Below are 15,950 nucleotides of genomic sequence, written 5' to 3'. Positions count from 1 at the left end.
TCTGTCTAGTCCAGCGCTCTGTTCACACAGTGGCCTACCACCGGTCAACCAGGGACCCACAAGCAGGACATGGTGCAACAGCACCCTCCCACCCATGTTCCCCAAGCAACTGGTGCATAAAGGCTAAGTGCTTCCATCAGAGTTCATCAGGATCACAAGGAAAGAATATGAAGAAATGCATTTGTACACACTCAGGCTTTTGTTTCAGAAGGGGATAAGAACTAAAGAACTATGCCAAAGCCTTGAGGGAAAACATGATTTTTCCTTGGACTCATACCCAGCGCTACAAGGATTTTCCTTGTACACAAAACCACCAGAGATCTAAAAGTTGCTTGTAGGGAGCATTTGAAATTTGGCTGTAGGGTTGTTGGTTTTTTTACCCCAAACTCTAAATAAAAATGGTTTTTCTCATGCTGAGTGTTTTGCCTTTGCTGTTCCTGATGCATTTACTTTTACACTAACGGACATTTCTCATTCAGATAGCCTTTGATTCACTTTGCACGTTTCATAGTGCTATGCTACGGGGGGAAATGTTTTACCAGGTTCCAGCAAGGGAGCCATAGCACTGAAGGACAATTTGATGTCAGAACATTCTTTATAAATCTCATGAACATTCTTCATAAATCTCCATATGCTTTGGAAATGGTGCTTGACCTACCATTTATAATGAAAGGAGATTTATCTCCTCAAAACAATAGAATCCTTCAGAAATGGTTGATTAGAACTACAACAGAAAAAGAGAGGCTAGGAATAAAATTGCAGTGCATTCCCATAATAACAGAAGAGCCCTGCTGGATCAGACCAAAGGTCTACCTAGTCCAGCATTCTGTTCACACACGTGGGAAACCCACGGGCAGGACATGAGTGCAACAGCACCCTCCCACTCATGTTCCCCAGCAACTGGTGTCCATAGGAATATTGCCTTTGATACTGGGGGTAACATATAGCCACCAGGACTAGTAGACATTGATGGTTCAAAAGAGTGCTTTTGCGTTTTGGAGTTCAAACCCCACCTCTGTCTTGAACTGAGATTCTTGGTCAAGTTATTTTTTTTCTTCTAGTCTCACCAGTTTGCCTTCTAGGAAATGAATGTTTTGTGACCGTTCATGCCCACCATGGCAGCCATGTAATGAATGAACAAGCCACTCCATAGCAGCCATTATGTGACAGCGCCCACAACACTCACTCGACATTCCAAATGTGCCCACTGAGTCAAAAAGGTCGGGTCCCAGGCACACTTGTTAAAGAGCTGGGGTTGGCTGCAGCTCTCTCTTGAATGCATGCCCTGTGGCAAAACCTGGATTCATTATTGTAATATATATGGTGTGGACTTTAGAAAAACTCAGGTGAGCTCCTGAAATACATAATAGATCCAGGCTAGAATATACTTTTCCCCACTCTGTCCCCTAAGTTAGTCTGCACTGCCACCCCAGATGTCATAAGAACATAAGAAGAGCCCTGATGCTGGATCAGACCAAGAGTCCATCTAGTCCAGCACTCTGTTCACACAGTGGCCAACCAGCCATCAGCCAGGGATGAACAAGCAAGACATGGTGCAACAGCACCCTCCCACCCATGTTCCCCAGCAACTGGTGCACACAGGCTTACTGCCTCGAATACTGGAGATAGCACACAACCATCAGGGCTAGTAGCCATTGATGGCCTTTGCCTCCAGAAATTTATCCAACCCCCTTTTGAAGCCATCCAGATTGGTGGCCATTACTACATGCAGAGCACTAATGTTCTAATACAGCACATGTATCAAACCCAATGCACATCAGCCAATGCAGTGCAACCGATTTCCCTGATAAAATGCAGTAATCCAGCACATGGTGTCCGTCAATGAGAGTTGGATTTGACATGCAAAGGCTGTGTTCAGGTTTTATGGCCCAGGAATCTTGGAGGCAAGGCAGGTGTGCTGAGTGGGTGGGGGACTCAGTCATGCTTTGGTATTTTTTTTTTATTATTATTATTATTATTATTATTATTATTATTATTATTATTATTATCATCCCGCCTTTTGCCCAATGCTGCGCCTCAAGGCGGCCTTACAAAGTTTAAAACATACATGGGGGGGGGAAACAAAACCATAAATGTTTAAAATACACAACAAAATTATAAGACATTAACATAGATGGAGGGCCAGATTATTCTCCAAAGGCCTGCTGGAACAAAAAAGTGGTATGACCCAATCCAGCTCATAATGTCTGAAGGGGCTTTGGAACTATCTGGGAAGTAGCGTCATTAGCAAAGTTGACTTACTTTACAGGAAGTTATTTTAGAAAATATGCAAAGATTTAAAGAGAGATGTTATCGGTATTCATTGAGTTTTGGAATTGCCAGCGCACTCAAGCATTAGCAAAGTTGACTGACTTTATAGGAAGGTATTTTAGATAATATGCAGAGATTTATCGAGAGATGAATTCATTGTATTTTGGAATTACCAGCGCACTCACACCCAGGTGATTGGATTTACTCATGCTTACTGCATATCCAGTATTGAAAGGAATGGGACCTATCAGTATTTAGTCACGACTAACTTAAGCCCCATTGAATTCAGTGTGTCTACTCCAGAGGCGCAGAACCACCTTCAGCTTGAGGGCCAAATTTCATCTGGAGAAGCCCTTGGGAGTCACATTCACAGTGGTGGGCAGGGCAAAAGGCAAAAACAGTAGGAACAGGGCAAATATACTCATAAGAACATAAGAAGAGCCCTGCTGGATCAGACCGTGGGTCCATCTAGTTCAGCACTCTGTTCACACAGTGGCCAACCAGCCGTTGACCAGGGACCATCAAAGCACAACATGGTGCAACTTAAAACTCTTAGTTCCAGTGTCTATGGTCTCCATCACATGTAATTTTCTCTCCTGCTTTGTCTCCACCTTTTTTTTTTTTTTAACCTCCAATGCTCTTTCGCTTGTTTGCTCTTTCGCTCCACCCTCCCCTTCTCTTTCTTCCTCCAGTTCATTGGCTGCTCCTCCCCCCTTTTAACAAGACAGGTCCTGTCAGATGAGTTCTTCAACCAGACCGCCTTTCTGCCTGGCAAAAATGGAACGACCCTTTAGTCTGACTCTTTGGGGGCATCGAGGGAGTACAATCCTGTCTCTGTAGTGATTTGGGCGTTGTACGATTTTTAAAAAACCCGCTTTCGAGCCTGGGATGCAAGGTTTGGGTTTTCTAGTGAGGCTTGGAGCCAGCTGCTGGGAGAGATCGCTTTTCCCCACCAGGACCTGATGCAATCCAGTCAAGCCAATAACAAAGCTACCATCACAGAACACGCCCCCAACAAAGGAAAACGTGCTTAGGGAAAATAATCCAGACTTTAGGCATTGTAGGAAAAGACGGAAGAGGCTGGGGAAGAAGAGGGGTGTCAGCAGGACAGGCACGGTGACATGTGAGTACCATGCTGCAAATCCGCACACCAGGCATGGCGAGAGTGCGCTAAATTGCTGGTGTGATGGAGCTCTAGGTCTTCAGCCTTTTAGAATGGGGGAAAAGAGCTGGGAAAAGCTAGGAAACCCCCACATATTGGTGATCAGGGAAAGTGGCAGCGGAGGGGGGAGGACTTGAACTTTTGGGAAAACCTGAAGGGCTGGATCAGACCCTAGGATGTCCAGATTTGGTCTGCAAGCCTTAAGTTCTGCAGCCATAGTCTACTCTAAATATGACTAAATCTGGATCCAACCCATCCGTATATGCATAATCCATATTATTTTTTTAATAGGGTGACCATATGAAAAGGAGGACAGGGCTCCTGTATCTTTAACAGTTGTATTGAAAAGGGAATTTCAGCAGGGGTCATTTGTATGCATGCGGGACCTGGTGAAATTCCCTCTTCATCACAACAGTTAAAAGCTGCAGGTGCCCTGGCCTCTTTTAAATCTGGTCACTCTAGTATAGCTCCTGCACTGTTGTTATGAAGAGGGAATTTCACCAGGTTCTCCATATATACAAATGGCACCTGCTGAAATTCCCTTTTCTATGCAACTATTAAAGATACAGGAGCCCTGTCTTCCTTTCCATATGGTCACCCTATTTTAAAAACAATGTCTCAAGTGTCCCGACACATATTCATTGTTTGGATTTCCTTCATGGAAGTGTGTGTGTGCATGCATGTGTGTGTGTGTGTACAACCAGAACTAAAACATTGTGCATTAAGAAGCTCAGTCTTTCAAAACCTTTATCGTCTTTGCAGCCTGCATTTCTGATACTGCGTCCATCACTGCTGCTGTGTTTTTTAATAAATAATTTCACCCACAGGACGTGTTCTAAGTATTTTCTCTGACTGGATCATTTGACATGATTTTGTTGATCGCATTTCACGCAGCGGCTGCTTAAGTTTGTCAAGAGAGAAACAAGTCCTGGGCAGCTTAACGGGTGAGAAGTGAAGCATAACAATTATTACATCCTTTTGTGTGCATCTTCAATGCACATAGTGGACTTTGAAAAGAACCAGAACGACGTTCTTTACATCCTATCAGCTCAGTTCTTTTGAGATATTTGTTATCCTAAACCATTTTTAACCCTTATCTGGGTATCGCCATGAAGCCTTTAAGCTTTGGATGGAAAACTCATCATCTACAGCAAGATTATAAACTATTAATTTTAGTACACCAGGAGAAAAACCATTCCAAAACCTCTATCGATAATGTCTTTGTTTATAAGGGATGTCAGAGAAATCCACAAGAGAATCAAACAAGTATGGATTTCTATGAATCTGCTCTACAGCAGCAGTTCCTGAGTCACATGGATTCAGTGGACTTGTAGACTGTTTTATATTATTATTATTATTATTATTATTATTATTATTATTATTATTATTACTACTGTTTTCTGGAATTTTATGCAAATTTACTTGTAGAAAAATATGTAGAGTTTTTGAAAAAAACAAACAGATGAAAATGCACATTTCACCCATAGACAAAAGCATAAAAATGCATATTTGGGGCATGGGGAGGCAATTGTGCATTGGGGGATTGCAAATTTGTGCAAGTGCGAATTTGTGCAAATTCAGGACGGCTTTAAAAGGGGGCTAGTCAAATTCCTGGAGGAGAAGGCTATCAATGACTACTGGAACTGATGGCTATGTGCTACCTTCAGTATCAGAGACAGAGTACTTATGTCCACCAGTTGCTGGGGAATATGGGTGAGAGGGTGTTGTTGTACCCATGTCCTGCTTGTGGTTTTTCCATGAGCAGCTGGCTGGCCACTGTGTGAACAGAATGCTGGACTAGATGGACCCTTGGTCTGATCCAGCAGGGCTCTTCTAATGTTCACAATCTCGTTGACACTTATGTCTGAATTAGTTTTGGAATGTAGCATTGTCTATAATAGCGATGTCTATTGCATCAAGGCTCATACATACATATTTATATACGGACATGCACATAACACCCATCCACACCCACACACACTGCTGTACCAATTCTTGGGGGGATTGGAACAACCCCAGAACAAATTTTGAGTGGTCTTATTTTGGAAAATCTATCCTGGATATAAGGTGGATAATTTCACCTGACAGCTCCTAACAGCCTTATGTTTTGCAGAGCTTTTTACATGTCTCGGCAGGGGAAAGCCTGCACATTCTGAAAGATGGCCTTCCTGCCAGCAGCGCACATTTCAAAGGGCTATGAATATTGTACGAACATCTCCTGTAAATCCAGCTAACATGTTCCAGTAAAAGCCATCTATGGCAGCGAGCAATGGGAGGGATGTTCTCTTGGTCTCTACTGGAAATAATGGGCAATATCCAATGTAAGCCCTACATAGAGTAAACCCATTGAAATGAATGGGACTAAGTGAGTTGTGTGATTAACGTAAGCCGCATTAATTTCAATTTGTCTTCTCTATGCAGGACTCACATTGGATAATACTTCAGGGAACTGAAGTAATTGCAGGAGAATTACTTCAGGGAACTGGGTTATGTTTTTGAACATGTTGGGTCTAGTTTGAAGGAAAAAGGGAAAGGAAAGGAACCTCTCGTGCAAAGCACTTGAGTCATTGCTGACTCCTAGAGGGATGCCTGCTTTCGCTGATGTTTTCTTGGCAGACTTTGTAGCGGGATGGTTTGCCATTGCCTTCCCCAGTCACAGTTCCCTTTCCCCCAGCTAGCTGGGTACTCATTTTACTGACCTCGGAAGGATGGAAAGCTGAGTTGACTTGAGCCAGCTGCCTGAGAACCAGCTTCCGCTGGGATCGAACTCAGGCCGTGGGGAGAGTTTCGGCTGCAGTAACTGCTGCTTACCACTCTGCGCCACATCAGGCTTGAAGGAAGGCTCCTCAAATCTCCCCTCTTCCCTTTCCAAAACTTTTCTTCTCGTGGCAGCAGGGAGGGCTTGCGGTATAGACTCTGGCAGGGCCATTGGGTTCTAGATCAGGGCTCAGGAACTTTTTTCCAATTTGGTTTTAGGGCCACCACCTGGCTGCTCACCCCTCTAGAGCTGGGCCTGTTTATGATAAGGCAAGGGGTGGGGGATTCTGATAGTTACAATAAAACATATGTGTACTTATGGAGTGCTGAATCTCCTCTCTGCTCTCCTAGTCATATCTCATCAGGCTCCATCATTTTAGGCTTATTCTCCCAACCCAGTTCTGATACACAGTGAACTGGGCTGAGAAGAAAACTGCCTGCAGTAATACTGCATGGGAATTAAAATGGGAGCCATGGGAAGTCGAGATGGGGTCCATGGGAAATGTATATAGGGGTCATGGGAAATTAAGAAGGGTTGGAGGCAGAGTTCAGCTCACCTCACCCACACACGTTTCTTGTAAAAATTAAACTGTTGGATATATGAAGGGGACAGGAGCATTCATAGTAAGAAAGACTACCTCCATTACATTTAGGCCATTTCTACACCTGCCTCCCACCCCACCGGGAATCATCCCTGTGCATCCAAATGACACACAGGGGATCCCGGGAGCAGGCAGGGACAACCCCTCCATTTTCCTGGGATAACCCTTAGGTGTAGAAAGGGCCTTAGTTTGGCTCTAGGAAGTATAGGTTGGGAGGCTAGACTGTGAAGGAAGGCCAAACAACTCTGTGTTTCTCTGGGTAGGATGTGAAAAGTCTTAAGAAGTCGTCATTATGAGTAAGTTTTTATTTATTTATTTAAAACCCTACATGCCTGCTTTCAATTAGTTAGTGACTTTGTGGAGTATGCCTGCTTATCTGATTTAGAACCAACATTGTCCCTTTCTAATCTTTTCAACAGTTCGCATTCATTCCAAAATTACAGCCTCCCGCTTAGCTTTTATCAGTTTTCCAGGGAAGCCAAAGTGGCGTGCTCCAGCCAAGTATACCCTGATGTCCTTTGCAAATGTTATCTGTAGGAGGTAATTTAAAATATTAATAACTTGCTCCTTGTCTCTAATTGGAATTAATGCAGACAACCTTTGCATTTTATCACACAATTAATTCTCATCTCAGTTTTGATTTTTTTTTTTTAAAAAAAAAAACCTACCTGGAGTGATCTGATGAATAAATACCACATTCATTGCCTATTTCTTGTTCAGATGTAATAAATACATAAAAGGGCTATATTCCCATAGGGAGGGATCACTTAGGGGGTGGGTGATAGAGGGCTCCCTCTAAGATGTAAGGAGGGAACTCTCATTTCCAAGCATTTTTTGTGGCACAACACAATTTGTCACTTTACAAGGCAGGCAAAGGAAAGTCAAATGTATTAATTCCATCACTAATTCGTTGCAGAGAACACAAGTGTGCTTGTGCAGTCCTGGCAAAGCAGCACGGAGGCATTAATTTTGCAAAGCAAAGTCTGTCCGCAAAAAGCAGAACAACAGGAAGAATCCAATAGAACGACTATGTGGGTCACATGCAAGCAAATCCCAACTCAGTGGTACTTAACTCCATCATAAAAACAGACTCAGGGCCAGGGCAAATCACGGTTTGCAAATTAAAAGCCAGCCTCTTCTGAAGACGTGCGCTCGTAAGAACGTGGTTATAGATGGAGGGGGGCAGTTGTTAGTATTTTGTATCTGGCTAGAGAGATGCTGTTTGAGCCTCCAAGCTACTTTGTGGCCTGCATCTTTAGCATCATGGTCAATCTGGGCCTGATTTCAATATCATAGGCAAACGGCATCGTCACATCCCATTTCTCCACAGTCATGGGAAGGCGGGTGGGTGGCAGCAGCAGGGAGAGGTTGGGTGGGGGTGAGCGCAACTTACCTCAGGCCTCCGTGCAACGGTGAGCCGCTCGGCCTCTTCTTGGGCTGCCATAGGTTTAGCGAAAACTACAGTAGCTAGAAATGGCCGTTTTCAACACTAGATCTACAGCCCAGGAAGAGACCGGGTAGCTCACCAATGCATGGAGGCTTCAGGTAAGTCATGTGGGTGGGTGGGTGGCAGCAGCTGGCTATTGGGCCAAATTGAGCCAAGGAGGTTCAGCCGCTCTGGGCTGAGGTGGCCCAATTGGGTCCCGAAACAGATTCGGGCCGAATCAGCCTGCCTCAGCTTGGCTTTGAGCTTCGGGACGGAGGCAAAGCACTGCCCTAATTTTGTTTCATTTTGCTGCTCCGCATATATATACACAATGCAATTTTCTCTAGTTCAATTCAGAATATCTGTGCTTCTTACCTATTCATTTCTTCCAGGCAGTCAGTTGCAAAGTAAAAGCTCTTAATTTTGGGGTGACAAGCTTTGAATGCACTGTGAGGGAAACAGAAAGAGGAGAAAGAGAACTTTCTCAGTTAAGGAAATTCAAGGTGTTTTAGTTTGAACAGTAAGTTGTCCAGTTATACCTGATAGATAGATAGATAGATAGATAGATAGATAGATAGACAGATAGAATGTACACACTCAGAAAAAGAACGAGAAGAAGAAAATATATTGTTGGAAACTTTCCTGGTATTTGCTGCTAGTGCAAAGCCCATGTTGCTAGTAGTTCTGCTCCTTTCACCAGTTTTAAAACCTTCTCACTGGCTGCCAATTACTTTCCGGGCAAAGTATAACGTGTTGGTTATCACCTTTAAAGCCCTACATGGTTTGGGTCCAGGCTACCTGCGGGATCGCCTCCTCCCATACAATCCGCCCTGCACACTCAGGTCCTCTGGGAAGAATTTACTCCAGTTAACAAAAACAAGGCTGACAACTACTACCCAGAGGACCTTTTCTTCTGCCGTTCCCAGTTTGTGGAATGGCTTGCCGGGAGAGAATCGTCAACTTAACAGTCTTCCGGAATTTAAGAAAGCCATCAAGACTGATCTCTTCCGGCAGGCCTACCCGGTTGAATTTTAAGATGCCTTTTTAATAATGTGCTGCTTTTAATAATGTATTAGTTTTAAATGTTTAAATTAGTTATATGTATTTTATGGTGTTTGCATTTGTGTTGTACCCCACTTCGATCCAGAGGGAGTGGCGGGTAACAAATAAATACATTCATTTAATTATTATTATTATTATTATTATTATTATTATTATTATTATTATTATTATTATTATTATTATCTTCTTTGTTCCTCAGTCTGCTCACCACAGAGGGGCTCATGAACAATACAGATGTGGCTCATAGATAGTGAATAAGGCTTTTTGCTTTATTCACCATGGTGAAAGCCATGGTTTAAAGTGTCTTCTGAACACAGCATGGCTTTCTGGCTTAACCACCCTGGTTAAAGCCGTGGTTTAAGGTGTCTTCTGAACGGGGCCAGTGAGTCTCCCTTCTCACCTCTGTGGTCAACAGCTATTGCTGCTCATCTTCCTTCTCATCATTGCTTCCACTGGTTTGCTTGACAGGCCAAAAACCACTGGGCAAGCAGGCAGTGGCGTCGCAACCCCAGTGGGCCCCTGCTGGGATGTGGGCCCTCAACAGGGGGCCAACCATGCCTACCGTCATATACACAGCCATGTGTATGTAACGGTGGCCCTGCATATATACCCATCTCTTCTCCATCCATCCCCCATCCATGGCTTTGAATTGATCCCAGATACCAGCAAGAAAAGAAAATGTTAATAGGGATAAGTGAACACCTCTGGCGCCCATTCTGGAGGAAGGGGCGCACTGCAGGGAAATCCGGGCTGCTTGGGGCTCACTGGATTTCCCCAGAGCCCTGGTGCATCTCCTGGATTTTGCAGGGCCATTTCCCCACTTTAAAAAAGGCAAGTTGCACTATTTATGGCCACAAAGGCAACTCTCTTGCATTTGGTTATAAACAGCACACCTTGCCTTTTTTAAAGTCAACCCACCCACCCCAAAATCCAGAGGATGCGCAGGTAAGGGAACTTACCCATATACTACGCTCAACGTCTAAGGTCCTCCTCTGGGTGCCTACTCCAAGGGAAGCTCATAGGATTGCCCAGGCTGCAGTTGAACCCTGTGCCAGACCGCGACGGAGGCAGGTAAGTGGGGGGAGGGGGATTACCCGGCTCCAGCACTGCAGTCTGAACGGCAACGACGACAGAGCCAGGTAAGGGGGCAGGGGGGAGGGGGGCTTATTCAGCCCCCATTTTGTCCCGCCCTTCCCCACTTACCTGCCTCCACCGCCCACCCTGGAGGCAAGTAAGCAGGGAAAGGGGGCTTACCTCTCGATCCGCCCATCTGGATCTCGCTCTGTGGAGAGGAGTGGGGGAGGGGTGGATCGACCTGAAGCGGATCGGGCCACGAAGCAGTTCAGGGGGTCCATGCACAGCCCTACTCAACATCCAACAGCCCCCTCAGTAACCTTCTCTGAGAACTTAAGATTGTTTTCTAAACATCTACGAATGCATGTTTAGATACAATTAAGTCCTGCGTCTCCCATCATCCTAAACATGCATGTCTAAACACACATAGGATTGCACCCTTACTAACCTATGAAACTAACATCAAACTGTTTATTCTCCTCCAGTAAAATGAAGGATCTCTCTGGTGTGTGTGTGTGTGTGTGTGTGTGTGTGTGTGTGTGTATGTGCCTGGCTTGAGATTTGGGATGTGCAGCTCCTGATCTCTCTTTGAGTATCTGTCTCTTATTTAACCCCCCTTTTTTGGTGGGGGGGATTTCAAAGAGCCGTTTCCAGCATTTTTATTAGCAACTTGGACCAGGTCACTGCTGGGCCTACATGGAACACCCCTCAATGCGTGACCTTTTCGGAAATGAGCTGGAAACCCTTTCAAAGCGGGCTCTTGCTGTTTGAAGAAGGATTTTTTAAAAAAGCATTCCAACTAGCCTCTCTTTCCTTGATACAATAGCTCTCTGATGGCATTTGCCCGTAGGAAAAGAAAAAGAACGAAAGCGATGCTTGAGTCTTTGGTTCTGACTGGTGAGTAGGCTGAAGAATTGTTCATCACAGAAACAGAGCAGCAGGATAGCAGAAGCAAGAGCCGGATGAACGGATGAGTGTGTCGGGAGGTGGCTGGCTGGGAGGAAAATATATTTGAAACCAATCGTTTCTCCAGACCCCCATCTTCATATCGGCATGTTACTTTAGCAGACTCTCAGATACTTGGCCCGCCATACTTACGTATTTGGAAGCAGCAGGGACTTGCAAGTCAATGAAGACACCGTTGTGGGGCAGTTCTAAGAGTAAACAGCAACTCGCTGATGGTTTACTCTCCATCCTTCCACATTAGCCAAGTGGAGTCAGCACCAAGGAATCTCAACCATGTTGTCATTTGACCTCGCTCATCAAATAGATCTTTCACTCTCATTGTTTGCCTAGAACATCTCCACCTACTGCTTGCTTTACAGAGCAGTCCCATCCATCAGTCGTTCTGAGTTGGTGCCCTCCAGATATGTTGGAGGACCACCTCCATCAACCCCAGGCAGCATGGCCAATAGGAGTATAGGAAGTTGCCTTATACAGAATCAGATTGTTCATCCATCTAGCCCAATATTGTTGACACTGGCTGGCAGCAGCGGCTCTCCAGGGTTTCAGGCAGGATTCTTTCCTGGAGATGTCGGGAATTGAACCTGGGGCCTTCTGCATGCAAAACAGGTGCTATCCCACTGACCTATGGCCCCTCTAGGATTGATGCAGGGGGTTGGACTCAATGGCCTTGTAGGCCCCTTCCAACTCTACTATTCTATGATTCTTTGATTCAGGGTGTCAACAAGGGAGAGGGCCTATTTGGTGGTGGCGAGGCCTGGCACCAGGTTGAGACCTTCTTCTACTCTCGGGCATTTGACAGCATATGTTAAGTTTTTAATCAGGTCTTGGGATCTTGTTTGGATACGTGTGTGTGTGTGTGTGTGTGTTTGTCTGCTGTCTATTGATATGTTTGAAGCTAAACTGTTTTTATATCATGCACAATATTGTATTTTTAAGGTCATTAATCTTTGTAAACTGCACAGGGTACTTTGGATATTGGGCAGGATAGAAATGTAAGAAATGACATGAAATATGAAGGCAAGGATCTTGTGTCACAGCTCAAGAGTCACGATACAAGTCGGAAGGACCACATTTCACGAGAAGATGTCAATAACGCTCCTTTCTGGGGCAGGATCTACACTACAGCTTTATAACAGTTTATAATGGTTTTGACAACTGTTCGGGCCCAGGAGAAACGTCATATACTGTTTTCAAAATGTTTTCAAAGTGTTATATTCTGCTTGGTGTAGATCTGGCCTGGGTAATTTTGGCTTGGTTCTCTATAATCAGTTGGTAGAATGATTCCCCATCACCTCTGATCCCAACTCTTTTCTCAGTGGTTTCCGCATGATGTACTAAGTTGCAAAATCATTCTGGGCTGGAGCCTTGAGAAGTCCGTACAGTAGCGTGCTTGCTATCAGGAAAACAGTTGTGTCAAAACACATGGCTAGCAGATACTGCCAAAATAAAAGGGAAATAAGCTAGCAGTCAAAAATATTATTGTGTAAATGTTAAGTCTAAAGAATTAATAGTATTTATGTTGATGGCTGCTCGAAGGGTAATTGCCAGAAATTGGAAAACTGAGAAATGGTTAACCTTAGAAACTTGGTATATGGAATTGTGGCAAATAGCTATGGCAGAAAAGTTGACACACCAACTCAAACTAGCTAAGGGCGAAGTGAAGACTTCTGATTTTTACACTATATGGCACGACTTTATATCATTTACAAGTCAAGGGCATATGCAGCAGAACTTGTCACAGCCCTTTTTGAGACTATGGAAGAGAGACTAATTATAATGTACAGCTATGAAGAATTACATGATCTCCAATTAATTAATTGATTCTACTCCTAACTACACCTGTAAAGAAATAGATAAAATATGCTAAATGTAGTACCATCTGCCAGCAGTCAATGATGAAAATTCTTTGTTTGTATGTTTTTGTTTGTCTATATATTTTGAAAATTAATAAAAATTATTATTATTATTATTAATAACTATTATTGCTCAATGGAGGTCATCAAACTGAACAAATTCTGCTTAACAAAGACAAGAATGCAAGAGCTGTTGGAGGAATTCAGCTGTTGTGAATTTCGATACGAATCAATGTGATTCACACTTGCTGGTCTAATGCAGATTGTAACAATCCACTGATTTTTGTACTTCCTAAGTGTTCCAGTGCATTACTCAACTCAAACAGGGTACCCAAATGTGTTTTAAAAAGGTGTATTTCAAGAGAAAAGGCATTTAAAAATACGTATTTAAATTTCTCGTGCATCTCTTTTGAAAGATTGCCATTTAGTGAGGAAGCGGAATGGAACAGACTGAGGGGTGAACACATGCCAAAGCGAAATGGCCTGGAATGGACTGATGCACCCATCCTTAAAGAATACAAAGTGAAGGAAGGGAACAGGAGCTCCCCACGGTGTCCACTAGATGGCAGGCACGAGCTGTTGGTTCTAGCTGTGCAGAATAATGCTCCCAAGCATATATGTGACAAGGTGTCAGGGTCAGGCCTCTTCTCCTTAGTGTTGGGGAAGGGGTTTCGGGGCCTGAATCGGACTCAGAATATGAAGAAGGAGAAGGACCAGGACCAGAAGGATGCCAGCCGAAACAGGAAGCAGGGGAGGAGATTCTCCAAGGGATGAATCTCCCCAGGAGCGTATAGGACAGGATGGCATACTTCCGGTCCTGTTCCTTCTCCTTCTTCATATTCTGAAGCAATGACCACACGGGCTATTCAGTGGGCATTTTTTACCACGCTGCTTCTCCTGCACACAGCAGGAAATGGCAGCAAGTTTCACTACAACCCCCCCCCCCCCAATAAGCTTTTCTCCGTCTTATTTTATGACGGAAAAAAGACCAGAAGGAGCGAGAGGTGGGCGAGAGGCAGACGTCGTCATCAAACGCAGCGGCCAGTAACAAGCGTGTTATAGAACGCTGATCTGATGATGCTCCAGAAGTTTTCCACTCCATTCTTTTTCTCCTTCCTATGTCATCTCTCTCTTTCTCCCAACCCCCTAGTCCCGTGAACGTGCTGAACGATTTCTCCCGAGAATGTTCAGCACAGCCATATAGACAACTCCCACCTTTACCACCGTCTCCACCGGGCCAACCCATCTGTAACTGCGGTGACCAGTCCAGCTTTTGCGAAGATGTTCTGGCACAGAGACCAGATTGCTGCATCTTAAAAAACAACAACCCGGTCTGCATCACGAAAAAGCTGTCCTACTGGGATATAACAACTGTGTTACTCTGAATTGATTTGTGCGGGTTGTCACATATTTTACTCTGCTGCAGCTCCCGAGAGATTACCCTACTGTCTGGGGAAGCTGGATTTCTGTTCCTGAGGGTTGCCGGAGGCAGAAGAGTGATTCCGACGGTTCCTTTCTTCTTCGTCTTTAGGCCTGTGCAGTGACCTATTTCTCTGCTTTTGATGTGCGAACAAACGAGGGCGCGAACGAATGTTTACTTGTGTATAAAACGCAGGTCATTATATCCGACAAGAAACCAATGCAAAGCAGAACACGCCACTGATGAAGCTTGTCTTCGAAATGGGAGGGGGGAAATAAAAGGAAGTTCGACATGCTCCCTCAATTCTCCGTAACGTCACTGCCAGGGTCCTCAGAGGATGATGGGCAAACCCAACGTAACTTAGGTCCTATTCATTTCAATGGATCTACTCTAAGTAGGACTAACGTTGGATATCACCCATACACAATATGTTTAACACTGCTGAAGGAAGCAGAGGGTTTGGCTCCCTACCCTTTCCAGTCCTCCTCTCTTCATTCACCGCTTCCTTTGCCATTCAGTATGAATGAACAATAGAATCATGGAATCATAGAATAGTAGAGTTGGAAGGGGCCTATAAGGCCATTGAGTCCAACCCCCTGCTCAATGCAGGAATCTACCTCAAAGGATAACTGACAGATAGTTGTCCAGCTGCCTCTTGAATGACTCTAGTGTAAGAGAGCCCACCACCTCCCTAGGTAACTGGTTCCATTGTCGTACTGCTCCAACAGTCAGGAAGTTTTTCCTGATGTCCAGCTGGAATCTGGCTTCCTGTAACTTGAGCCCATTATTCCATGTCCTGCACTCTGGGATGATCAAGAAGAGATCCTGGACCTCCTCTGTGTGACAACCTTTTAAGTATTTGAAGACTACTATCATGTCTCTCCTAATTCTTCTCTTTTCCAGGCTAAACATGCCCAGTTGTTTCAGTCTCTCTTCATAGGGCTTTGTTTCCAAACCCCTGATCATCCTGGTTGCCCTCCTCTGAACATGCTCCAGTTTGTCTGCGTCCTTCTTGAATTGTTGAGCCCAGAACTGGACGCAATACTCTAGATGAGGCCTAACCAGGGTTGAATAGAGGGGAACCAGTACCTTACGTGATTTGGAAGCTATACTTCTATTAATGCAGCACAAAATAGCGTTTGCCCTTCTTGCAGCCATATCGCACTGTTGGCTCATATTCAGCTTGTGATCTACAACAGTTCCAAGATCCTTCTCGTTTGTAGTATTGCTGAGCCAAGTAGAGCTTCATTTAGTAGGAAATGAGCCAAAATCCCTCCAAAGAGAATATTCTGATAACTTTTCTGAGCGTCTTCTTTTTCACCCCCCACCTGAACCCTTCTCTCCAATTTTGCCCCAC

The 15,950-nt window shown here is 44.5% G+C and overlaps 1 protein-coding gene across 1 annotated transcript in view; it reads right to left on the bottom strand.

The window, feature by feature from the left end:
* Nucleotides 1-15,950, bottom strand: part of LOC134409345 (connector enhancer of kinase suppressor of ras 2-like) — a 376,171-nt gene that overhangs the window by 7,618 nt on the left and 352,603 nt on the right. Inside the window, exon 21 of the mRNA XM_063142057.1 lies at nt 8,594-8,665. Within this exon, the coding sequence (XP_062998127.1) occupies nt 8,594-8,665 (72 nt within the window). The remainder of the gene's footprint in view (nt 1-8,593; nt 8,666-15,950) is intronic.

The sequence above is a fragment of the Elgaria multicarinata genome, chromosome 15, assembly GCF_023053635.1.
Source record: "Elgaria multicarinata webbii isolate HBS135686 ecotype San Diego chromosome 15, rElgMul1.1.pri, whole genome shotgun sequence".
Taxonomy (NCBI): Eukaryota; Metazoa; Chordata; class Lepidosauria; order Squamata; family Anguidae; genus Elgaria; species Elgaria multicarinata.
This window is presented reverse-complemented; position numbering and strand designations above follow the sequence as displayed.